Consider the following 25,345-nt stretch of genomic DNA (forward strand, 5'->3'; position numbering starts at 1 on the left):
TTTCTGGAAACAATCAGTCATGCGCGTGGTAGCAGTAATAGGTCAATATAGACTTCCCAAAGTGCCAAACCTTCGAAGAAACTTTCCAAACATAGAGCTTTGTGGGTCCAATGGATAGTAGACATATATGGACGAAGACAATCGTCTTCCAAAGCAACTACTCTATTCTGAACTTAAAAATGGAAAGCATAATGCTGGTGGTCAACAAAAGAGGTTTAACGACTGTCTCAAGGCAAATCTTTAAAAAGTAGTATAAACACTGAAAATTGGGAAACACTGGCCTGCGAGTGCTCCAGTTGGAGAACAGCCTTTACCAAAGGTGTCGTGAGCTTTGAAGAAACTTGATCTCAGGACGTAAGGTAGAAACAATGCCAAGAGAAAGGCACACTTGGCAAATCCACACCGTGATCAACTCCCGCCTGGAAACCAATGTCCCCACTGTGGAAGGACGTATGGATCCAGAATTGGCCTCCACAGTCACTTACGGACCCATTATTAAAACCGTGTTTATGGAAGACAATCTTACTCGGATATGAGTGAGAAGAAGAAGAAGAAGAAGAAGAAGAAGAAGAAGAAGAAGAAGAAGAAGAAGAAGAAGAAGAAGAAGAAGAAGAAGAAGACATATATGGAGCACTGTGACATATTATGTGAAATGTTAGCCCACAGATCATCATGTGAGAGAAATGTGTATATCAGTAGCAATGCAATACACTGCAACTTAAACAGTGTATTATTTTGTCTTCCAGCTTTATGTACCATTTCCTTTTTTGAAATTCTTCCTGGTTTCCGAACTACTTTATTAGAGTATAATAAAGTAGTTTGGAACCTAGGAAGAATTTCAAAGAAGTAAATGGTACATAAAGCTGGAAGACAAAGAGTACATTGTTCAAGTCTCACCTACTTACAACAAGTAGGTTTGCAGTGGCATCCACCCAGCAGATCACTGAACATTTGACACTTCTCCTGAGTTAGACCACTGGACTATCTACTCTAGGCCTCCATTTGGAAACAATGGTCCAAAGGCTTCAATAGGGGTCTTGTAAAGCTTTGACATCTTAAGGACCAGATTTTTAAAAACATGCACAATTCTTTGACGTGTGTGTTTTTATCCACCTTCAGCCATCCCGTATGCCAAGTCTTGGTGCCAATGACTGAACTACAATGGCAAATCTAAGTAGCTGAAACCAAAAGCTCTCATATTCTTGTGCACTGTTGCATATTAGAAAGGTTTGCATGTCACAGGGTGGATAGGATTAGTGGGTGTGAAAAAATGTCAAAAGAAACAAGATTATGGTACATGTGATGCCCAAGAAATCACAGGTTAAGTATGATGAGAGGGTCTTTGTTGGGTCAGGCTGCCAAAGCTGTTTGACAACAGGTAGGAGCAGCTTTCTGTTCTGCCCTTGAAATGAGTGTGCTAATTAATTGGCTTTGAATTTATGAATCTTTGACATACTTTCATGTTCTGCTAAGGGAAAGTATTTCTTTGAAGTGCAATGTACTGGAAATTTTGGCGAGCAACTTACCAGATCTTTTTTAGGAGAAGCTAAGTTTAAAATTTCATGCGATGTCAGCTACAAAAAGATTGTGACAGGAAATAGAAGCCCCAAAGGTGAACTATGAAGTTTCCCAGAATGCCAAAAGATATTATGATAGAATACTTGGATCCCAAACATTTCAGCGTGGACATGGTCACCAGGTGTAGAACATACCTGCAATGCATAGAGGGAGGGAGGGAGGGAGGGAGGGAAAGTCTCAAACAACTCGCTTGCACGTCTAGTGGCTCCCTGGACTCAGCTATACAGCTGCAAATAAAACGTTTTAAGTGTGTTGTAATGGGAAATATGGGGCACGGGTGGCGCTGTGGGTTAAACCACAGAGCCTAGGGCTTGCCGATCAGAAGGTCAGCGGTTCGAATCCCCGCGACAGGGTGAGCTCCCGTTGCTCGGTCCCTGATAGGTACTGCTACAGTGGGAAGGTAAACGGCATTTCCGTGCGCTGCTCTGGTTCGCCAGAAGCAGCTTTGTCATGCTGGCCACATGACCTGGAAGCTGTACGCCGGCTCCCTCGGCCAATAACCCGAGATGAGTGCCGCAACCCCAGAGTCGGTCACGACTGGACCTAATGGTCAGGGGTTACCTTTAATGTGAAATATACAAATATGACACTAGATTGCGACAGTTAGCTATGGGAAATTCAATATATTTTCCAAAACGTGTTTTGTTTAAAAAAAGCTTTTTCACAGCGTTTTTTATATGGGTGTACATTCCACCCGTGTCAGTTTAGAACTGTGAGGAACTTTAGTGATCTGCAATCTGCTGTTAGAAAGGAGCCAGTCTTAGCCCAATTGCCTGTCTAGATTCAGCTGCATTCTCCCCTTCTCCCCCTGCCTAGCAGGGAATAGATGCTCTAAAGAAGCCCTTTCAGCAGTCATCAAAGGTAAAGGGATAGAAAAGGAGGGCACCAAGTATGGATTTAGACCTCATTTTCTACACCATTTCCCCTTTCCACCAAGCATACAATTAGAACTGTGAGATTTAACTCAACATGAGTGCAGAAGTAGACTTTCATTGCCGAATTAAAGCTAACAGAAGGTTGTGTGTGTGGTGCTAGTAGTTTCATGTTCACTCTTGTATCCTAATATGCTCAAATTTCTTCCTATCCTTGGCATTCTATGTGGTTGCTGGGAATGCAGTTGGAAGTAGGACTTGGGGTACTGGCATCCTCTGTCATAAAGACAGCTATGCACCCACCCTAAAGCAGTAAAACTGTGCAATTCACCTATTCCTAACAGAGAATGGTCATGTGGGAAGCTCTCCTCAATGAGAAAGACTGCAGGTTCTTCAAACACTGTTTATTAAGCATTCTCTCCTCAGATTTCCAGCAGTAATTCTCCTGCAGAAATGTCAACGCACTAGTTCAAGAGGGGAAGGTAGACAGAGATTTGAAGTCAAATGGGGTGTTATTGGAGAAAAGGGGAAATGTTATTCTCTAGAGGATCATACTATACTATAGGTGTATATGAAGTTGGTGGTTTTGACGTGCACTGAGATGTGATTAGTGCCTTATGCTTAAACATCTACTTTCCTTAATGATAGAAAATTGATTACAACAATGCAATTTAAATCCATTTTAGAAGCACAATTCACAGTGCAATGTTTTGTAATAATAGGTGATTTTTCAAAAGCTCAGATTTTATACAAGTTCAAAACTATTGAAGCTTATTTAAATTCTGTACTAGCTGTTTAATATACACCTGATAAGAGAGTATTGGGATTGCTTGGTGATAGTATCAAACTGTTTATTCCCTAGATTTTTTTATTTGTAAATTCTGACAATGGGGGGGGGGAACCAGGCAGTCTGATATTTGGCATAAAGGAAGCCTCCGTTTTTCAAAGTACAGAACTCTACCTTTCCATGGTACATGACAGTATGCTCCCTTAACCATAGGTCCAGCTTGTGGGAAATTCTAGTTATCAAATTGGGTTTCTGATTTCAGGGTCACAAATCCCAATAGACTTTATGCTACTTCCTACTGTTCACAGCCAGGGTCCTACTTCACCAAGGGCAATATTATATTTAAAGGGCATCTCTGCTAAAGGACTGTTCAGTTTAGAGGAAAAAGAAGTAGGAGCCTTGAAGTTGCTCCAGACTAAACAAGCTCACAGGTTACCTGATCACAGTTCTTCCCCCACTACAGTAAGAAGTTATGTAGTTTTATTTAAATTATAACAATAATTTATAAATTTGCACCTGTACATATAAATTAGCACATGCAAATTTTACACACATCAGTGTCCTAGAAAGGATGAACAAAGGTTCATTCAGGTAACCCTATAAGATGGCTCCAAGGAAGCTAAACAGATCCACCTGGGATTTTTCCTTTTATATATAATTTTTGATTTTCAGTTTTATACATTTCAATAATTTTACAATCATTAAGATTTCAAAACTTTACTTCCTTCCCCCTCTTTCTGCGGTTCCTTAAATTTATTTTTATTATTTTCTGCATATCCAAATTAACTTAATTTGTTCATTTATTCAGCTACTTTAAGTATAGACTCTTATAAAACTGCAGGCTATTACAATAATCCCACCAATGTTCTTATCTGTTTACAGTTTGCTTGTAAATATTCAATAAACCATTTCCATACTTTTATGAAAAGTTTGTTAACTTGATTTCTGATTCCCCCCCCCCCCCGAGGTAACTATGTTTCAGGTTATTATGACACATGTACTAAAAATGCATTGGTTTTCTGGAATTTAAACTTGAATATATCTAAGAAGAAATATTTGATCCTTTCTGTGAACCTTTCCCCCTCTACAGAAACCTGCAATGGTACTAATTGCCATCCACATCCAATGGAATCACTGAGTTTTTTTGCACCAGGGTGGCCCCTCGAGGTAAGCATGTAATATTCTGTCATCCCCCACTCTAAGTGGGCTTTGGGATGAGGTGATACAACGTCAACCTTTCAAAAATATGGGACTTTATTAAACCTATGGGTTTTAAAATAAAGAACATCTGCTTTGTACCATGAAGCAACAAGGTATTGGAATAAGAGATAATCCCCTGGGCACAGTTTAGAGAAGGAAGAAAATATGTATGACTGACTGCCTCTCTCAAACACACACAGACAGACACAATGTGGTCTATGTTTCAGGCCACATGTATTCCTCAGATACACCTCTGCCTCTCTGGTAATTATGAGTAAGAAGTAAAGCACAACATATGCTCATAAGTGATGGTGCTCTTTTTGCGATTTCATCTTGAATCTACCACCTGCAGGCTTTAGAATTTCACTAGGAATTTTCCACGAACTCATTGAGGCTCAGTCCTCAGTTACAATTATACTTTATGTTTGTACAGTGGTACCTCGGTTTACAAACACAATTGGTTCCGGAAGTCTGTACTTAACCTGAAGCGTACTTAACCTGAAGCGAACTTTCCCATTGAAAGTAATGGAAAGTGGATTAATCTGTTCCATATGGGTTCGCAGAGTACTCAACCTGAAGCGTACTTAAACTGAGGTATGAGTGTAATTGGTTCCAGAAGTCCATACTTAACCTGAAGCGTACTTAACCTGAAGTGAACTTTCCCATTGAAAGTAATGGAAAGTGGTTCAATCTGTTCCAGATGGGTCCGCGGAGTACTCAACCTGAAGCGTACCTAACCTAAAGCGAACTTTCCCATTGAAAGTAATGGAAAGTGGATTAATCCGTTCCAGACAGGTTCGCGGAGTACTTAAACTGATAGTACTCAAACCGAGGCGTACTTAAACCGAGGTCTGACTGTATATACTTGACTGTGTTCGATATTCATTGGAACCATGAGCAATGCTGAGGTGCCCACCATTCTACTATGGTGACATAACAAGCATTAACTGCAAACATTTAAAGTCCTAAGCTGAAACATGAGGACATTTCAATTTTAACCTGCTTGGATGCAGATGAATTCTTATTAACATTTCTGATGGGACTAAAGGGCATTTCCTTCATTCAGTGGAACCTATTTCTGATTTCCATCTCCCATCTTCCATCTCCATAGGTTCTTCTAACCACACATTCATTTCAAGGTTCAAATGACTTATAAATGGCGTAGTATTTAAATTGCTGATCAATATTTCTGATACCAACGGAGTTAGTTTTTAAAAATAATAATAATCAAAGTCCTACTCAAGGTAGACCCATTGAAATTAATGACATTAAGTTATCCCTTTCCATTAACTTCAATGGGTCTACTCGGAGTAAGGCAGGTATTGAATACCACCCAATGGAATTTATTCCCAAGCAAAAATGTTTAGTATCTCACTGTAAAGTCATGTTGTGTGGCGATACCCAGAGCCCTCCCGGGATAAATAAAGACACAGGACGATTGGACGTGCCAAGGGAGCGCCCGTCCGGGAGCTAGCCAATGGGCTGGGGGGTGGCAACCATCCCCCCCAGCACGTGAGGGCCTCGTGGCACCCACAACCCCCCCCCATTCTACGGCGGAAGGGGCTTTCCTAAAAAGAAATTAAGCTACAAACTTTAGACTGCTTACTTTGGAGTCATGTATTCTATAACGTATGTGTTTTAAGTCCTACAGGCCATAAAATCACATTTTGAATCTGAAAGAAACGTTTAATCCATTTAAATCTCAAAGCTCAGCCTTGGCAGAAGAATTGAACGGTGATTTTCCTAAATAAGTGTGAAATTATTTTTAGCATTGTAATAATGTCTAAGCGTATCTGCATGCATGCCTGCCTCATCATGGAAGCTGATTACTAGTCCAGGCAAACTATTCCCCTCTGACCCTTTCTCTGTAGTGCAGGTGGAGATGAGCATTTCATGTGGCAGAGAGAGGTGACAATGAATTGCAAGAACAGAATTCCTGAATTAAGTTCTAAGGCAAGCAGGGGGTGGGGAAGGAAGTACTCACAGAGTGACAGAGCATGGCAAGGCCATGGGGCTCAATGCACAGGAAGCAGAGCAGCAGGACCCATCACCAGAGCGGCCTCCATGAACACGGCAAGCTCTGAGCTGTAGGGAGCATCGGGAGAAGCATTCTAGGATGCTGAGGCAGGTAACAGCCCACAGCTCTGCTCTTTAGCTGGTGGGGTTTGCTAGCTCTGGGAGAAAGTGTGTGATTCCTCAGCTAGAGTAGGCTCAGAACAGGTGAGAGTCTGAGGAAGCCTGATCTAAGGGAAGCAGGGCTGAGGTGCTGTGTCTGCTTATCTGTCCATGTTGATGGAGTTTGGATTGGGTTCCCCAAACTGCGGCCCTCCAGATGTTTTGGCCTACAACTCCCATGATCCCTAGCTAACAGGACTAGTGGTCAGGGATGGTGGGGATTGTGGTCCAAAACCTCTGGAGGGCCAAAGTTTGGGGATGCCTGTCTGGTCCTCTGTGGAACTGTTCTTTGGGTTTGACTCTGTATCCTGACTGCTGAACTTCAGACTTGGCTTACTTGGATTGACACTGGACTATGTTTCCTGACCTTTGGACTTTGCTTGCATGGATTGACCCCCAGACTTTGAACCTTTGACTTAACTTGACTTGGACAGGTGTGCTGACAGGTTGGCCAGGCCTTCAGAACAAAGAGGAAAGTTCACTCAGTCTGGTGGCAATAGCAGATGAGGACCTTCCTCTGCCCTGAGCTTATCTGGTTGGACTAATAACTATAATGGCTAGAAGCTTGACTTCAACAGGGTTAGTTCCCTCCCAGAAAGAGCTCACTCATTGCTTCAAAGTGTAGGGCGCTAGAAACACGAATAGTTGATACTGTATATCCCAAAGGTTGTTAAGGCACTCCATTGCGTTTACACTGAAGGATGCTTTCTAAAATATTTATAATCAGTGTGTTTGCATGGGCTTGCAAGGAGAAAACAAATATGCAAGAACCTGCTCTCGGAGTCTTATGTTAGATACAATATCACCACCACCCTTTCCATCTATTTGAGTAGCTATGTTTAAGTTATCATGGGGTAATCCTACAGATGACTAACTAATCATGTCTTCAAATTTTGTACAGGGGTGAGTGGGCCATGTCCAGTTAAAATACACCCATTTGCATGGTTGCTGCTGTTCTCATTTAGTATCTTTGGGAAGTACCGAAACCACTTCAAAAAATATATGGGTGTGTTTAAGGAGTGAAGCTAAACTAGTAGGCTACGGAACTGTAATTTAATTCTAATAGCAGCTTATTAATTTAAATAATTTAAATTTGAATTATTTTAAATAATAAAATTAAATTAAATAATTAATTTTTAAATTAAAAAAATAACCACCATTAACCAATCATTGCATTTAAGATACAACAGGGTTCTTATTTAAATAAAATAAGCTAAAGGAATAGGTTAAGCTTACTGGAGCTCTGAGACTTTTGTCTTCTTTCTAGTTGATGGTAGTCCTCCATGGTCAACAGCAGGAAGCAGGTGCAGGAAGAGGCATTGTCAATATTGGTTCCTTTGTCATCAGAAGCTCAGCTAAAATGTTTTTTAGGAACAACACACAACACTTTAACTAGAACACCTCCTTGAAAGGTTGTTGTGTCAGTAGCTGGTTGGAGACAGGTGGTTGATCAGTATCTAGCCACCACTGCTCAGCATCCAGCCAGTCCCCGACGGTTAGTCAACTTCCTGGGCCCACATCCTGTGCCCACTGAGCATGCTCAGTATGTACTGGCCTGCTTAGAGTCCCCAGTCCCCCCGCCACCTCTTTTATATTTTTTCCTACTTTCCAAAGATTTTGTTGTTGAACTTCTGCAAACCCTTAGATTGCTGATACCTCCCTCTTGGGTGTGAATGCTGCCCGTTTGACAACATAAGGATCGAGATAATATGAACCAGTGCTTCAGCAATAAAGTGGTTTCTGTAGTAGCAAGACACCAATGGCAAAAATCCATAAACAGGATTTGAGGCTCAGTAATGCTTTTTAAAAATTATATGATTACCACATTCTTTTCTGCGTAGAAAAACACACACTGAAAGTATATGTCTTCGAAGGAAATGCAGACCTCTCTCACACACATATTATTGCCATTTTAAGCAAGTGGGGCTTCTATTTCAATGAGATAAGAAAACAAGTCATTCTTTGAATATGTCAGGTATAGTTTATTATGTGATGATAAAATCAACTGCTTATTGTGGAATAATTTCGTGCGCTATCTGAGCATCAGGGAAGTCTAACATAACATTTTCATATCAGTTAAAAGGATTTCACTGCAAATAACGATATAAAGTTCTGACAGATGATGAGAGATGGGATTGTTCCTACTGTAACTCTTACTGCACTAGAGAGAAAATCCCCACAAATGTGGATTATTTTTTTTGCTGATGAAAGCAAATCCCTTTTCCTTTAGTATATAGACCTAAAGCAGCTTCAATGCTAGGCCAACAAACTTGGCCAACAAGGTCTGGCATTTCTATTTGAGCTTTCTATTGCCCTTTCACTCCATATTGTATTGCATAGTTTCAATGTGGGATGAGAACCCCACTGACAGAACAGTCTAAAATCTGAACTGTAGCAAGCCACATTTGAATTAATTAATCCTGTGGTGTACTTTGAAGATCAGGATTTCCAGGAGCACATGCACTGCAAGTTACAGAGGAGCACAAATACTGTTTCAGCGTGCATTCAGAGAGAACAAATCCCTGCTAACTTTGTCACTGTTCAAGTTCATGTTGGGAGCAAAATAACCCTTAATCTTTGCGCAAAGGCAATTGTTTTGACTTCTGTATGATTTGATTTGTCTAACTAAATTATCCGTGGCATTCAGACACATTTTTTCACATGAGGTTTTTATTAGCCAGTTAATGTCAAAATGGGTGTTTAATTACCCCGTAACCAAATGTAGATTTTAAATGTGGAGATTTTATTTTGCAAGTAGCTTTTTTTTCCCATCACAAATTTGGTAACTTTGTGGGCGAGAAATAATTTTACAGCTGTAGAGATAAGCTAACATACAAAAATAAATACCCTCAAAGAATTCTGACAAAAATTATCTACGAAAAAAATATACTGTCTTAAATAATCGAATAAAGGATTCAAGAAACCATGACTGTAAAAAATAAAATAAAAGCTCTAGTAGCTGCAAGAACAGAAATTTAAGCTGAAGTCTTAGCTTGGATTTCAGGAGGAGAAAAAATCCCAAGGCAAAGCAAACCAAATAGGATCTAAAATGGCCTCTCTTTTAAGTAGTATTTTTGTATTTAGCCTGCACATGTATTGCTACATTCCCTAGCTGACTTTAGGATAATTATTATCAGAAAACTCTGAAACAAAAGTCTCTTTTCGCACTGCTGAGACTATGTATGAAAACAAAATGCAAATCATTTGTGAGATATCCCCCCCCCAATAAAGGTATGAAATGGATACACATTTGTAGTTCCTGAGGGACAAACATACAGCAAAGATTTAAAGTAGTGTCAGCTTTGTGTTGCATGATATTATCCAGACATAGGGAACTTAAATGGCTCTTTCTGGGCCTGGCTATCCAGTTATCAGACCGTCTCTGCTATTCATTCACATCTGTTTGAGCCAACTAACAGAAAGTGGGTTCTTCCACAATCTAGGTCATGTAACCCTAGCAGAATTTGTATGCCTTGCAGAATTTGCCAAGCTATAGGTGACAATTAAACTTTATTTTTAGCAAAAGTATTTGCCAAACATGTTTGAAGCAATATATCTGGGCAAGTTACAAAGTAGTCTGATGGAACTGATAAGCAGCTGCACCAAACAACACCGTATAAATTACGGTACTTCTTGAGATCACTGCAGCCAAGTACCTTCAAAAGATGGTGCATATTTAATATGGGCAAAATAAAGTAAAAATCTCAAGAGTAATTCAGTAAGACTTTACCATTGGGAAAGTATCTAATTAATCACAGCCAAGGTTATTAAAACTAGGAGTGGTCTGTCCTTTGCTTTTCTCTTGACTTTCTGGCAGAGATAAATTCATAAAGCAGGTGTACAGATATCACAACCTGTATTGGTTTAAGATGTCACTTTCTGCTTTCAACTGTTAGAATGATCTCAGCGTTGAAGTACTTAAGCAGCAAGTCAGATCTAACCTGCAGCTCTGAATGCAGTTATTCAGATCATATCAGTGAGACCTACTCCCAAGTATGTGGGTATATATGCAGTGGGATTTTGTTTTTATTTTTTGCAAACTTTAATTGCTGTTAACCTATTTTCTCTTCCAATTAGGTTCATCCCACTTAGTTTCTTTTCAGTGAATCATACTGTTCATTTTGTGTTGATCATGACCCCAGAAGGTGATTGACTTTAGTCACCCTGATGATTGCATAACATGATTTTAAGTTCAAAGAGGCAGCAAATGGGCTACTAGACTTTGGAAAGAATATCATATCATTAGAAAAGAGATGCAGTTTATATCCAAACTAAATTAGACCCTACCATGGGGGATGTGCTCCTTTCCCCCTTTGAGTGTAAGAATTAGGACAGAAACAAATATTTTAGTACATAAATTCCATCCTTTCCCCCACCTTACTACACAGCAATTTATGCCCTCATTGAAACCTACATGCATAATAATAATAATAATAATCAATCTCTCCAGTGGACTTTCACTATGCCCTTTCCAATCTTCATAAGGCTAAAATAGTATCTCCTCCAGAATTTATGGGAAAGTAGAATGTGTTGTCTCTGGGAGGGTATCCTATTATTAGCCTTTACTTACGCAGTTTCAAGAATGATGGCTACAAACCAGCCCAAAATGTTAAGAAGACACCAAGAAGTGTTACCTTGACAGCAGGAACAAATGTGGGGAAATCCAGTGGCTTACTGGCAAGATTAATTCTCTGTCGCATCACCTGCAGTTATACATTTTCCAAAGCTCAAATCTGTCTGCAATCCACAGTCTGGTTCCTTTGATTTTCCTTATGTTGTATTGTCATTGGAGAAAAGCCAGTATTTTGGCTTTAGGCCTGTCTTGAGGAGATTGGGTTCATTCCAGGTAATAAAATTATATCACCTGTACACAAAAGACATAGACATTCCTCCCCCTTCACCAAACATACACCTTGAATAGTGTAATACCAGTAGCATATTTGAAGAGCAATAAACCATCACTAAATCAAATTCAATTTGGTTTGGTGCCACATAGTATTGTATTTGCTATATGTAGACTCCCCCTCCCAAAAATAGACTTCCAACTTGAGATGGTTAATTGCCTCCTGCTTTCACAGCTGCTGGTAAAAAAATTGGCCCCTATCAATGACACCTTATTCCCCAGCAAGTTTTTAAAATACAATTGAACTGACCTTCCTGATAGTTTGGCCAGTGAAAGGACAATCACTGGACGATGAGTTCTAGCCTAAAAATTAGGAAACAGAACATATAACAGATCCCTGGTTCTTACAAGGAGAAAAGAACACCAGTATATCAACCAAAAAGCAATTTTGAGAAGGCAACGACTTAAATCTGTCCACAGTAAAAAGCCTTTTGCTATTTAACTGCATGCAAATCCCTAAAACAAACAGCTAACTGAAAAGGATCAATGTTAGAAATGACTAAGGCACAAGGCAGGCAAGCAAAATGGTCCAGAAAAGAATGAGCAAAATGGTCCAAAAAAGAAATATCCCATAATATTTGCTTTGCCGAAGTTGATGCTGAGTGATATTCCCAACTGAAGGACAAGGGAGGGTGGAATTCCAATGCTACAAGTTTTTGGGGTGACATGTTTTGTCCAAACACTACAATCACTGCCATCAAGAAGACACAACAACAACCCTGCTGCCATCCTAAAGGTATAATTTTTAAGCAGGACTGCCTGCCTGGCTCTTGCTTCAAAGGGTTAGTCCCTTCTGTTTCCAATAGCGTAGCTGCGTTTGAAACAGGTATAGGAATAAAAAGGCTTGTAAGAAACACCATTTAAATCCAAAGATGCCACCTTGATTCAGATAGCAGCTCCATAAAGGACCTGAAAAATTATCTTACCATTGAGAACTTTAATAAGAGAGGCAATAGAAGAAACATAAACTGGTGTGGAAGAAGCATAAATTGCAAACTGGTTAGCGGGAGTTTTCTGAGAAGCAAAGAATCTGTGTGTAGCCCATGTACACCACCTTTCAAGTTTCTTTAAGAAAACAGCAAACCAAGTGAAAGCAAGAATGCCTTCTGCCTAGAGCTGCTCAGTTGTTTAGAGCAGGGTGTGGATATGCTGAATTTAGTCCTCCCTCTCTATCCTAGATGATTTGCTAGAGTATAAAACTTGGGCTATGAATGACCAGCCTCATGCATAGGTTAGAATCACAACCACTCTCTATGGAGAACTGTGGTTATAGGAAGGCACTTTGAATTAATGAATTAAAAATTACAGTACGTGAGACTAAATTTCTATATAGAAGGGTAGTTTATTACTTAAACTTATGTACAAAATCTAAACATTAAAATAATGAGGATACAGCAGCCTATTTACAATTATTTTTTTACAAAATGTTTTTACAAGGATTATTCTAAGTAACATTGACACGCACAAATGAACCATCTTCTGTAAAACATATATAAATAAATACTGACTTTTAAATGACTGTTGTAAAAACATGATTTCTACAGCCAATTTAGTTAACAGATAAGTAGTTTTGTTATCTCCACACTACAATAAAATTACATAAAACGGAAAAATATTTTTACATATAGAACCTCTATTAATTACTTTTCAAATTGTATCTTACCAATATATTCAAGAGAGGTAATACAGCTATAGACTTCATGCCTATAACTGAATTATGAGTTTTGGCATGCAAACCATATAGAGCCACCAACATCTGTAGGTATTAATTTACTAATTTAAATAAAGTTTTATTTTTTTATTTTAAAAAAACATGCAACAACATATAAGCATCATGTTCCTGGTTACAATGTGCAAGTATATATGAAATTTATAGCAACTTGCATGTCCACAGGTATTGATCAAAGGTTTAAGAACACTTAACAGCCACAACAAAAGGATTAAGGAAAAGGATATGTATTCTGAAAATAAATAAGTTAGTATTTATATCACCTTTTTTTTGTCAAAGGCAATACATTGGAATAAAACTATTTGGGCCCTGATCCTATATTCTTCTGGTTGAAGGCAGATGATATTCTTGTAGCTAAACTCATCCCTACACAGACAATCCCTGGCATGATGATATAACTCAGTGATTTCAATGCAGTTTAAGTATCTAGTTAACTGTCTTCAGAACTGCACAGATATCAGCTGATGTTTTAGTCTCCATGCTCATGGATGTTCAATGATACATGTGATTAACTTGATTACTTGCAACTTATTACCGTACATAAACTAATGCTATTGAACAGCATTGGCCACATTCACATCCAACACTCTACCATAGTTTAGGGCTAAAATCTAAACAGGAGAGATTAGAACTCAACATGTATGTGGTTTTTTGTTCTATTTCCCTTGAAATCAGAAAGAAAAAGCATTACATGAAAACTGAATGCCTATAAGCTGTTCTCAGTCCCTCAATATTTGGAAGCTGTCTCCATATAACTGTGTTCACCATCCAGGTGATATGAAATGGCAAAAAAGTTATATATTATTGCAATGCTTGAAATGTAATGGCTGCTTCATATGTGTTAAAGTCGTCTCTTGATACTGTGGTGATGAACACATGTAACCTCTCTGAAACAATGAATTGTATTTGCAACAACAAGTACAGAGTTGTTGCTCGAGCCCATAAATGCCTATGGAATAATTCAAGGACTTCTGCCTAGTAAGTCTTAGAATGTTGCCTCCACACTTTGTTTTCTAGTTCTCTTTATAGAGTGGCTTACTTTAGGGGGGGGGGAGAAAGCTAAAAATCCAAGCCTCCTGCTGGGGGTGGGATGAGGGAATGAACATGAAGATGAACTAGGTATTGTTCAGAATTCTAACCCCCCCCCCCCGAACTTAATCCACTTTCAGATCCCCTGGCAATTATGGAAGGGTTGCCATATTTCAAAAAGTAACATTCCTGGCACCCACAAAATTTCCCCCGATGCCATTTTTGCACCCAAAAACCAGGACATGTCAGGAATTTTCCTAAATTATGGGAACTACTTTCAGATGTAGTTCAGATATCCTTCATTTATAAGTACTGGAAAGCGATACCGCATAGTCAAGTTTGACTGGACTTAACCATCCAGGGTTCCTTTCCCTTTCCCTAGATTTTTATTATTCTCTATGAATACAGAGCTTAAAATTACAGAATGAAGACTCTTTTTAAATAAAATAAAAAGCACACACCAAGTGTGCTTAGATTTTTTTTTTTTTGAAGATCAAACATAAAAATTTGAAGGAAAATGTCTTTTAGTGCTTATCACTAAAATCAGAACTATGCATTAATTAACATGCATGCAGGATATCTGGAAACTTTCTATCAAGCATGTTAATTTGTGCTTACAAAGCAAAATGGGCAAGAGAAAAAATGATTAACTGTAAATCTGAAGGCATCACCCTGTACTATTTTGCTGAAAACATATGGGAATTATTTAAGCTAATAAAGTTTAGCTGTGGTGCTTCATAACACAGTAAAGAAGGTTTCCTTTAAAAAATATATTCAAAATCCTCAGAGGTGTTGCTTAGTTCAATAAAATGACATCAATATTTGAATATTTAAGAACACATGTAATTCTAACAGCTTCATCCTGAGGATCATGTGTATTGGAATTTCTACATAAGGTTCTCTCTGTATCTGCTTCCATGTTCATTTCCATTAGAGGTGGGAAACCTCAGGCCTCTCTATCCAGTCCTCAGAACTCTCAATAAGCACTTTTTGATGATATTCTAATTTTCCGAGTTTCACCTGTATATTTCTCCAAATGCACACACCTTTCTGCCAAGATCATTTGGGATTGGCAGCATTTACAAATTTTCCCGCATCTGCCACAGTGCATCAAGGGTATTCATTAAACCAATCAAAATTTGGGATTTGTGGGTAGTAGCCATCTAAACAGTTACTCTGGGCCACAGAAATAGAAGTGGGGAGGGAATTTATACTGTGCAGCTAAAAGTAGTTGTGCTTGCATTGTAGCTGGAGACTGCCCTGTCAACAGATTCTGTTTCTCTTCACAAATAATTACAGGATCAGAGATATAGTAAATTGATAACAGATAAATGTTTGTTTACATCTATACATTTAAAACTCTCTATAATACAAAAAACCACCGTGCACATAGACAATAATAAAGACTGAGAAGAGTGTGAATGTCAAACAGTGTACGCTATGATGCTAGTAAATCACTATATCCATATACTCTTTGAATTTTCATAGATGTTGGATGTTTCTATTTACATGAATACAGTGATCCTTGCCTGGCGTACTTCATCCTGGAGTTCATAAAACATTTTTCAAATGATGAGCATCCACTGAAAGCACAGACCATTTCATAGTCCAGTATAGATGCGTTTTTCTGATATTTTCGCAAGAGCTCTTTTATGTTCTTTTCCAGTTAGTTAATAATCCAATGCAATTTAGTACTTTTCAGGTGGCGGCTTATAATGATGTGGGTGGTGTTGCTTCAGATGAGGTCCTATAAAGGAAAGCAGTATAAATCAACTGTGACTGATACAAATCTGTATTGATGTTGGTAGAAGAAGAAGAAAAAAATCTTTTGCATCACTCTGAAGATTAAATCAGCAGGGTTTATTTTCTGAGCAGTGGAAGGCTGGCACACATGTAAGCTGCTCATTGCAAGCACTGATATTTTTCCTGCTTCTTAGAAGTCTGGTTTACAAACCAGAGCCACTGAATCAAGGCCACAGTGCATGCTCTGCCACCGAGGGCGGACAGCAGGTGTGGGCGGGGCTGGTGCGCATTCTGGGGGCAGGGTGTGCCGCCCGCGGGGGCGGGATGCATTTTGGGGGTGGGGTGTGTCACCCGTGGGGCCGTGGGTACGCTTTCTGGGGACAGGGAGCCCAGGGCAGCCGCCATAGCGCCCTCAGGATCGCGGGTTGCCTGGGGCAGAACGCCCCCAACGCCCCTCCCTTGCTACGCCCCTGCCAAGGTGCATGGTGAATTCTGGCAACAGGGTTTGTTTCCACCATGTTTAAATGAAACAAACAAAAATACCCTCGAGTGGGTATTCCATCAAGGTTTGTATGGGCATCAAATTACCTGCTAGGTGTGATCTGTACCTCAGAAGGGCAAAGAATCTTCTATTAAATACTGATTCTACCTGGACATCTTTCAAAATACTTTCCCATACATTGTAAATACTCACTGTGTGGAGACATCAGCAAATCAGGTGTTCGGAATGATTTTATTGTAGCTGGTCCCTCTCCACCTGTTGTCAGAACTTGTACTTCTAAACGGTAGAGGGTCGATGGCCTCAGGTTGGGAACTGTCAGTACATAATGATCCTTAAAAGAAAATAGGAGCAATAAAAAGAAAAGCATTAGCTAGATCAAAGATTTTCATTACAATGGTGCACATGTTATTGTCCCCTCAAGTCTTCCCTCCTATCCCACAACACAGAAGTAACAAATACTTACTACTGGCAGTATTTGTGACTGGGAAATAATGCTGTTGGGCAAGCTGTTTTGCCTGCTCTCAGTTGTAACCTCTGCCCAAGTGACTTGGAACCCTGTCATGGGTTGGTGAAGATTTACTTTTGATATTTTCCAGGAAAAGTGCCCAGTAATGTTGATGTCCTGGACAATGAAAGAGGCAGAAAGATTCTCGGGCTTGGCCAGCACTTTGGGGACGATTGGAACTGCAAAAAATCACCATCACAACAAGAAGAAATAATATATTAGCATTTCTTTTGAGCTTAAAAATATAGACACATAAAAAATATAGACACACAGAATTCTTTCACTTGTTCTGCCCCTCTCTATTTTTCTGATTCTCACTTTTCTTCCCTCCCTCCCTCCCTCCCTCCCTAGAGGGTTATAGGTAAGGGACAGTTCATTTTTGTCAGGGTTCTGAACTGACTTCTTGCAGGACTCTCCACCACCCCAGAGTTCCATCTGCTTTGATTTGCCAACACGTTTATTTACAATGAACGCTCTCATAATTTTATTTTATTCAAATCTTTCAGAATGATTTTCAAGAGCTACCAGATTGTGTATACTGTATTGTGATTTTATGTTGTGAGCCGTCCTGAGATCTGCGGGTATTGGGAGTGATACAAATTCAATACATAATAATAAAAATAAAAATTCTGCCATTTTTTCAGATCTCTGCTTACCTCCTTCAGTGGGGCAACTGATGTGCTTGTGCTTCTTTCCTTTAAGATCAGAACAAGGTGGAGTAGTAAAGAAAATACTTTCAGCCTTTAATTGGCCTTTGGATCTTGCTGGCTGGACTGTAACTTTGTATTTGCAGGAAAATAACAGGTCTTGAAGAATTATATAGTTTTCCTACAAAAAAGATAGTTTACATATAAATCAGTTTATTATCTTGCATTTGAGGTATCTGGCTTCAGATTAAATGTTTAATCAAGCTATCTATGCCAAAGTGGTTTTGATTTAGAAAACAAGATTACAAAAATTAAATGACTAGTTTCCTTATCATGCAGTTAAGCCATCTTCTGCTATCCTATCCTAGTCAACATATGCTTACCAACATCCAGACACGAACTATCTCCAAACCCTAGTTCAAAATTTACAGCACCCACCTATCATCCGGTTATGGAAATGAAAGTTATGTCTATGTGTCATCAGCATAATGGTAGCAATTCAAATCCAAGCTACTTGATGGCATCACAGCACTCTGTAAGCCAAAGCACTCAGAGTGGAACAGTAGTCCTCAAACTAGTACTTTCTGGAAATGACCATCTAGAATTTATGAGAGCCACCACAAATCAGCAACTCTGGTTCTTTCTGGTGCCTTACACAGTAGCAGCATGTGTGGCGGAGCTGCCATCCCAACACCAGCATCACTAATGCTTACCTGGAAATGGTTGGGGCATGGTGGGGCTGTAGTGTAATCAGGGCTATGTGAATGCACCAGTACAGCTGTGGAGTCCTGCTCCCTGCCCAGGTAAGCAGCAGTAATGCCAGTGTCAGGAAGGAGTGTCCATGCAACCACTACTACGCACCACTACTAACCTTACATAGGCCAAATGGACAGGAAGGGGAGAATGCAATTACATTTTCTTACAGCTTGCTTACAGTTGGGAATAAAGATGGAGGATATAAGTCACATGCCACACAGAATAGGTAGCTTTTGATGTGTGCTTTGAAGATGGGAGGGCCATGGAGGCATCATTTTTAGGGAGGAAGTTCAAGACATGCAGGCAGCAAGGAAGAACAGCAGAGTCATTTAATGTAGCAGGAGATCTTTGGCTGGCTCAGGGTGCTAGAGTTGGAGGATTTGAGTTCATGGATGGGAACATAATGAGAAACAAGGACCAAAAGATAGTGTGAGGTTTCAAAAGGTAAGGACAAGGAGTCTGTGCTAGATATGGAAGGGAATAGAAGTAGGGTGAGAAATGGGATAACAGGAAAGGTAGGTTTCCTCTGTTGTGGCTCCTCTGAAAACAGTGAGAAGAATTGGATGCAATGGAATTTTAAAAAAGATAGTTTCCATACCCCCATATGATGATGGTACCCCTCTATCTATTTCCAATTTTTTGATTACTAAAGTTCTACTTACATAAGTTATACCACTGGATTTTTCAGGCCCTTTTGTATCATTGTGGAGACAAGACTCTGGGAACCATTGGACATGATATCTGCTCCTGCTACTGGCATCTTAATGGAACAAAATAGGAGAATACTATTTACATGTTAAAATAAATTGCAACTTTTAATACATCGTGCTGCCTGAGCCCTGCTCTGCTCACTTCCTCCTTCCTGTCTCCTGCCCATCCACTGTTGTCAGAGCCATTCGAAGAACTGGATTTGATGAGGGGTGGCTGTCCCCTATAAGCCCACCCCATTACAGGAATACTTTAATTAAGATCAGTATCAGCTGCATGCAATAAGAGAGAGAGAGAGAGAGAGAGAGAGAGAGAGAGAGAGAGAGAGAGAGAGAGAGAGAGAGAGAGAGAGAGAACTTTCTTGTGATGACACTCACTGGTATGGAATACTGACACCCATTTTTTAAATGTCTACCTCTTTTTTGCAGCTATTTTATGCTGGCATCCTCATTTTGTGCTGGTGCACACCCAATATATACAGTTCAAAAAAAATTAACCAATAAAGTTGTTCCTGTTTTTCAATGTTGTTTTTTATCATTATTAGTTGGACATTTATTTCAATGCAAGATTTCACAAACATAATCATTTCTGTATTAGGTCCTGTTATCACAATTACTTCTACATGAGGTGACCATAGAAACAGCCTGCCCATGATGACCTCTAGGTGTTTCTAGCCTTTGATGGCACAGTGATTTGCGCATGTTGCGCATGTTTAGATCCCTTCCAGTCGGGATATTATATTAAGGTAGACTTCAGTTGCATAATGAAAGGGTGAGCTCAGCTCAAGACAGCAAGACAGCATTAGATGATCTATTTGGTCTTATTCAGTATAAGAAAGCTGCCTATGACACATGCACAGCTGCCAACGAACAGCTTCTTAGTAAACAGCAGACTAAGTACTGCTTGTTCCACCGTGGTTTGGAATCTGCCACATCAATGAAAGTCATGTATAAATCATGCACATCAATCAACAAGCAAGACTTGCTCTCTAGCTTATTATATATTTCCAGTGCAGTCCTTACTGTTGAACCAAGGTTTATTTATTAGTTAGGACACTTTCCATTTGCTGAAAATAAGACTGGACAAGTTGAGTGTAGGACAGGAGATTCTCTACATGTATGTATGCATGATGGTTGTGGTACAGTGCTGATCTATGGTGGATTTTGCTTCATTAAAAACCCAGAGATAAAGTTTACCATCCAACCACTACAAGTATTCAGATGGGAAGAGCAGACATTGTACACTACACTGAGAAACTGCAGTCATTCTGAGAGACTCATATATAACAAATCACCCAGGGTATGCCTGGGTATAGTACACAGTTTTATATTAAGTGTGAGCAACACTTATCATTAAAAGGTAATTGTGTTGCTCCAGACACCCAATGTGCAGTCTTTGGGGAAAACAGTGAATGACCCAAAGGAGAATAAAATAATCAGCACAGAACTGAAATATGCATCCCACATTTGACGTAACTTGGCTAACCTCATGGTGACTGGGGTGGGGGGAAGCCAAATAGCTCCTAGAGTGTTTAAATATAAGTACTCACAAAACTGAATACTTGAGAGCACTATCAAGGTGAGCAGGGCAGGGAAAAAAGGTGGTAGTAGCAGAAGATACTCCCATAACCTCAGCATGTGTCTTCTCCCACAGGGGCTGTGGCTACTAGTCTCAGAGTCCTTATGGCAAAATGACAAAAAATATTCTGGGAGTGCTCTCCCACCATCCCTGCTGCTGCGTGTAAGTTGCTGGGATCTCAGGAAACAAGCAAAGGGTGAAGTGAAGGCAGCAGAATTGGTGTTCCCCAAGTACCTTCGAGTTTTTTGTGCACATCAGAACTGGCCTTTCAGAAATACTTGATCCTTTTTTTGCTTGTGCATCCCCAATAGCTACCCAATTCTCCAGACTCCCTCCAAAATCTCATGGCTTTCATAAGCACTAGATTTCTCATGCCACTTCCTTCTACCTAGCCCAGCACCAATGAGATCAGAGGGCCACGGGTGAGAAAGCTTCTTACTTTAAATGTCAAAGTGATCACAATTACTGCAGTAAGTACGAACCGATTAAAGCCTTTAAAAATTAGGGGAAGAAACGTTTTACTTTAAAAGCTTGAGGATATTGACACTGAAAGGACTTAGAGGCTTCTCACACGAATGCGAAACTCTCAATTCTATATTCCTCAAACAGTGGAGTGGAGAAGATGACATGAGAAACTTTAATTTTAGCAATTTCAATACTGCACATGACCCTAATTGTCACATGCAGTTAATCATCTCAGGCTGAGAGTTGAGCATGCATCTGTTCCTGGCAACATACTCCCAGAGTTGTCAGCTCCCAGTGCCAAGGAGTTAAAAGCATTTGAGTAGGTTCCCCTGTGTTACATAAATAGCACACAATTTCTAATTTCACACAGCTAAAATGGCCAAAAAAATGCAGCCGCAAGCACCCCCTACCCCCCACCCCTCATTGACAAGGGTTGAATTCAGGCTGTTTGTGGGATCTACAGCATTTCTCTAATCCCAGCTCTGTGTCAAAAGGACCAAATGAAAGACATCTTTCATTTTTCCAAAACAGAAACCCATTGTCCTCACCTAATTGCTATATATTTCAGTGACAATTATACCTAAGTAAATCATGAATATTTCGTAAACATTTTATACTACCTCAGGCATGTGTCTATTCAAGTTAATACACATCCCAAAGTGAATGTATTACTGCTATCATAAAAACAGTATTTCAGGCTTAATTTCATTTTAAAACGTGATTAAGATTTTAACAAACTATTCCAGATACTGCATTCTTTGCATTCCACAAATGCTTTCAGGCAGTGTGGCATACTGGATAGAGCGCTATATGTTAACCTGACTTCCAGAGATTTAAATCCCAGCTCAATAATTAACTTGCTGGGTGGCCCTGAATAAGTGACATACTCCTAGAGCCCTGTATGTGAAAAGCAACAACGTTAGTCACTTACAGCTCATATAAGGAGGAAATAGTTTCTTTTAAAAAAAGAAAAAATGAAGTTGTCTATTACAATATGCTCAGTGAAGTCACATAAAAATGAAGATTATCCCAAGGGAAAATAGCCTTGCTCTTCAAACATCACAAACTGATAAAATCTAAAATGACAGGAATAAGAAATAATATTCTAATTAAGTTTTTATTTTGTGGAAGATGGCAAAATTCATCACTGTGAAATGGATTTTAAGCATGCAGGCAAGTCAAGACAAGCATCACAAACCCACCATTATGTTTCCAAGTTATAAAATCTCCCACACAACAGACAGAGGTGTATGCTTAGCACGATATCATATTTCTCCAATGCAGCCACATTAATCTTAAAAGAACTTGTTTCCTAAGTACCAAGAACCAGCCACTAGCCAATGAAAAGCACTTATCAAAGCATGTAAGCAGTAAGAATGCACGAGTCAAGGAACACAGTGCTGGTCCACCTTGGCTTGGCTCAGGGGCAGACTTTGGTTATATGGCACCCTGGGCAATGACAAAATATGCCCCGCCCCATATTTCTTATTTTCACAGTATTTTTTGTATTCTCAATAGGTACTTGTATAAATAAAGGTGAAGGGACCCCTGACCATTAGGTCCAGTCGTGACCGACTCTGGGGTTGCGGCGCTCATCTCGCGTTATTGGCTGAGGGAGCCGGTGTACAGCTTCCAGGTCATGTGGCCAGCATGACAAAGCCGCTTCTGGTGAACCAGAGCAGCACACGGAAATGCTGTTTACCTTCCTGCTGTATCGGTACCTATTTATCTACTTGTACTTTGATGTGCTTTCGAACTGCTAGGTTGGCAGGAGCAGGGACCAAACAACGGGAGCTCACCCCGTGGCAGGAATTCGGACCACCAAACTTCTGATCGGCAAGCCCTAGGCTCAGTGGTTTAACCCACAGTGCCACCAGCATCCCACTTGCATATATATAGGTAATATATATATATTGCACCCCTCAGCTCAGTGCCCTATGTGCAGGAACTGCCCACACCACCCTAAATCTGGCACTGCTTGGCTAAATCCACAGCTTAGTTTTAAAACGCTTCTATGGTTCAGTCATAAGGTTGAATTGTTCTGCTGCTTAATTAAATCTGCATTTTAGCTTGCATCACTTTATAAAAGCTTTAGCTTCTATAGTGCAAATTTGATAGTGCAGATAGTATTCAAGGAGGAAGCACATTATACATGTAGCCTCCAATTATATTGTATTTTGATAGAAATGTATTGGGTTCTATCCAATGCCAGTCCTACTCAGAGAAAATCCATTGAAGTTAATGGACATGACTAAGCTACGTAGGTTCATTCATTTTAGTGGGTTTCCTCTGAGTAGAACTTAGTTGGCTACAATGCTTAATTTTCTATTGTGGGTTAACTCTGTAAAGAATCACATCAAAGCATAGAACCTTTCTTTCTGGTGAGGCAGGACAAAGCTTTGTTGCAGGCTGCGAAGGGGTTTCCACAAAAGGTCCTGTGATTGGTCTCAATACAACATCTCAGTCATTAAATTTGCACTAAATTGCTGGAAAATATGGCAGGTTGGACAGCTGGATCAGTATCCAGCCCACTGAAAAGGTGGGGACAATGCAAATATAAATAATTTAAAAGGGTACTGTACTTAAAATGTGGTTCTGTAACTTGTATTTCAATTTCTTCACTTGTAACAAAACGTACATTCAGTCCACAACTGCTCTCATCACAAATACCCAGAATATTTTATTACCCTTCATCTCCTAAAATGCTAATCAAACTTTGTACAACTAGCAGAAGTCCTTCTGTAGTTGGGTCACCATGAACCTATCTGGATTTCAAATAGATTTTTACCAACCTTCTGTTTTCTTCCAATAGACTTTCACCTGAAGTTGATCATCTTGATAAAAAGGCACTCCGATTTCAAGAAGACGAGTGGGTCTTCTTCCTTTAAAGGATGGAGCAGCATCAGTTGCTTTCTCAACCATAGATACCTGTTCTTCTGCAAAACAAACAGTGGGAAATCTATGTTTTCATTGGTGAAGGCCATTGCCTTGGTTTCATTGAATTCACAGGATATTGCAAATTATTCCGTAAATGTAGGGTTTTTAAAAAGAAAAGTACACATACTGTAAGACATCCCATTAAATTACAATTCCAGAGTTCCTCGGGGAAGAGGAATGTTGTAGAGAGTTGTGGTTAAAAATGGTATAAAAATGTGGTGTAGCTATATCCTAAGAATCAGAAGTTTCCCCTTTCTTAAGCATCTGGATTTAACTTTTTTTGACAGCTTCGGTCCCAATACTATGACAATCAGTGCTTATCATATTTGAAGAGGTCAAGATATGGCATGAGCCACCACTGAGAACTACATGAAACCACTTTTAAAAGCAGCTCAGCTGCATAAAGACATAGTTGGAGTATGCCTGAGAACATGCACATTTGGGGCAGGGCATGCCCACACTTCAGACCGAATATTTTGGGGAGGAATCTCTACAAATGTAGATTAAATATAAACACACAAAACTACGATCAAACAGTACTATTTATTGCCAGAGTCCTCCCTTTTCACATAAATAATGAACTGGGAGAAAATAAACCCAAATACCTACACTTTTTCTCTCTAAGATTCACTTATTTTCTGCTTCTTTCTCAAAGAAGCCAAAAATTCCCTTGGAAGATCATGATATATATTCATAGCCAAAGTGAATCAAAATGAATTGCAGCCATTATGAATTCATATTATTCAGATAGTTGAACATTCAAATAAATGCAATATTTGGCTAGGCCTTATATAGAGCCAACCAAAGCAGTAGTTAGTAAAACGATAACTTGTATATACAAGAGCTAACCCAAAAAATATAAATTAACTAAACTGGAACAGAATATGTGGGGGGAAACCTCAAAGGTGAAATGGACAGCAGACTTCCTGTAACTACATTCTCTGCTATTTGCTGAAGAAACAGGAAATATTAGACAGCCCTAAAGCAGTGTTTTTAAAGTGAGTTGTAGTGATAACTCTATCAGTTCTGTATATTACATAGAAGAATGTGTTTCATGAACACATTTTAAGGTAAAATCCTGTTAAACAAGTTACAAAAGGAATTCCAAGTTAAGCTAATCTAGGACAGTGGACATGCCAGTTTCTCATGAGCTAACTATTAAAATGAAGCTTTGCAAAGGCGGCCACCTTAAATCCATCAGCACCATCACCTGCCAAGATTGTGTCATACA

General features: G+C 39.5%; 1 protein-coding gene across 2 annotated transcripts in view; it reads right to left on the reverse strand.

Moving 5' to 3' along the window:
• Positions 1-12,720: 12,720 nt before the first annotated feature.
• The window catches only part of ANOS1 (anosmin 1), a 140,193-nt gene continuing 127,568 nt past the window's right edge, over positions 12,721-25,345 (reverse strand). Inside the window, exons 9-14 of one of the 2 annotated variants that reach the window (XM_035115473.2) lie at positions 23,970-24,113; positions 19,089-19,186; positions 17,680-17,851; positions 16,982-17,202; positions 16,711-16,849; positions 12,721-16,020 (exon numbers count right to left, since the gene is read on the reverse strand). In XM_035115473.2, coding sequence (XP_034971364.2) covers positions 15,962-16,020; positions 16,711-16,849; positions 16,982-17,202; positions 17,680-17,851; positions 19,089-19,186; positions 23,970-24,113 — 833 coding nt within the window. In that variant the 3' untranslated portion in view covers positions 12,721-15,961. The remainder of the gene's footprint in view (positions 16,021-16,710; positions 16,850-16,981; positions 17,203-17,679; positions 17,852-19,088; positions 19,187-23,969; positions 24,114-25,345) is intronic. The other variant, XM_060273484.1, reaches the window with a different exon arrangement.

Source organism: Zootoca vivipara, chromosome 4 (assembly GCF_963506605.1).
Source record: "Zootoca vivipara chromosome 4, rZooViv1.1, whole genome shotgun sequence".
Taxonomy (NCBI): Eukaryota; Metazoa; Chordata; class Lepidosauria; order Squamata; family Lacertidae; genus Zootoca; species Zootoca vivipara.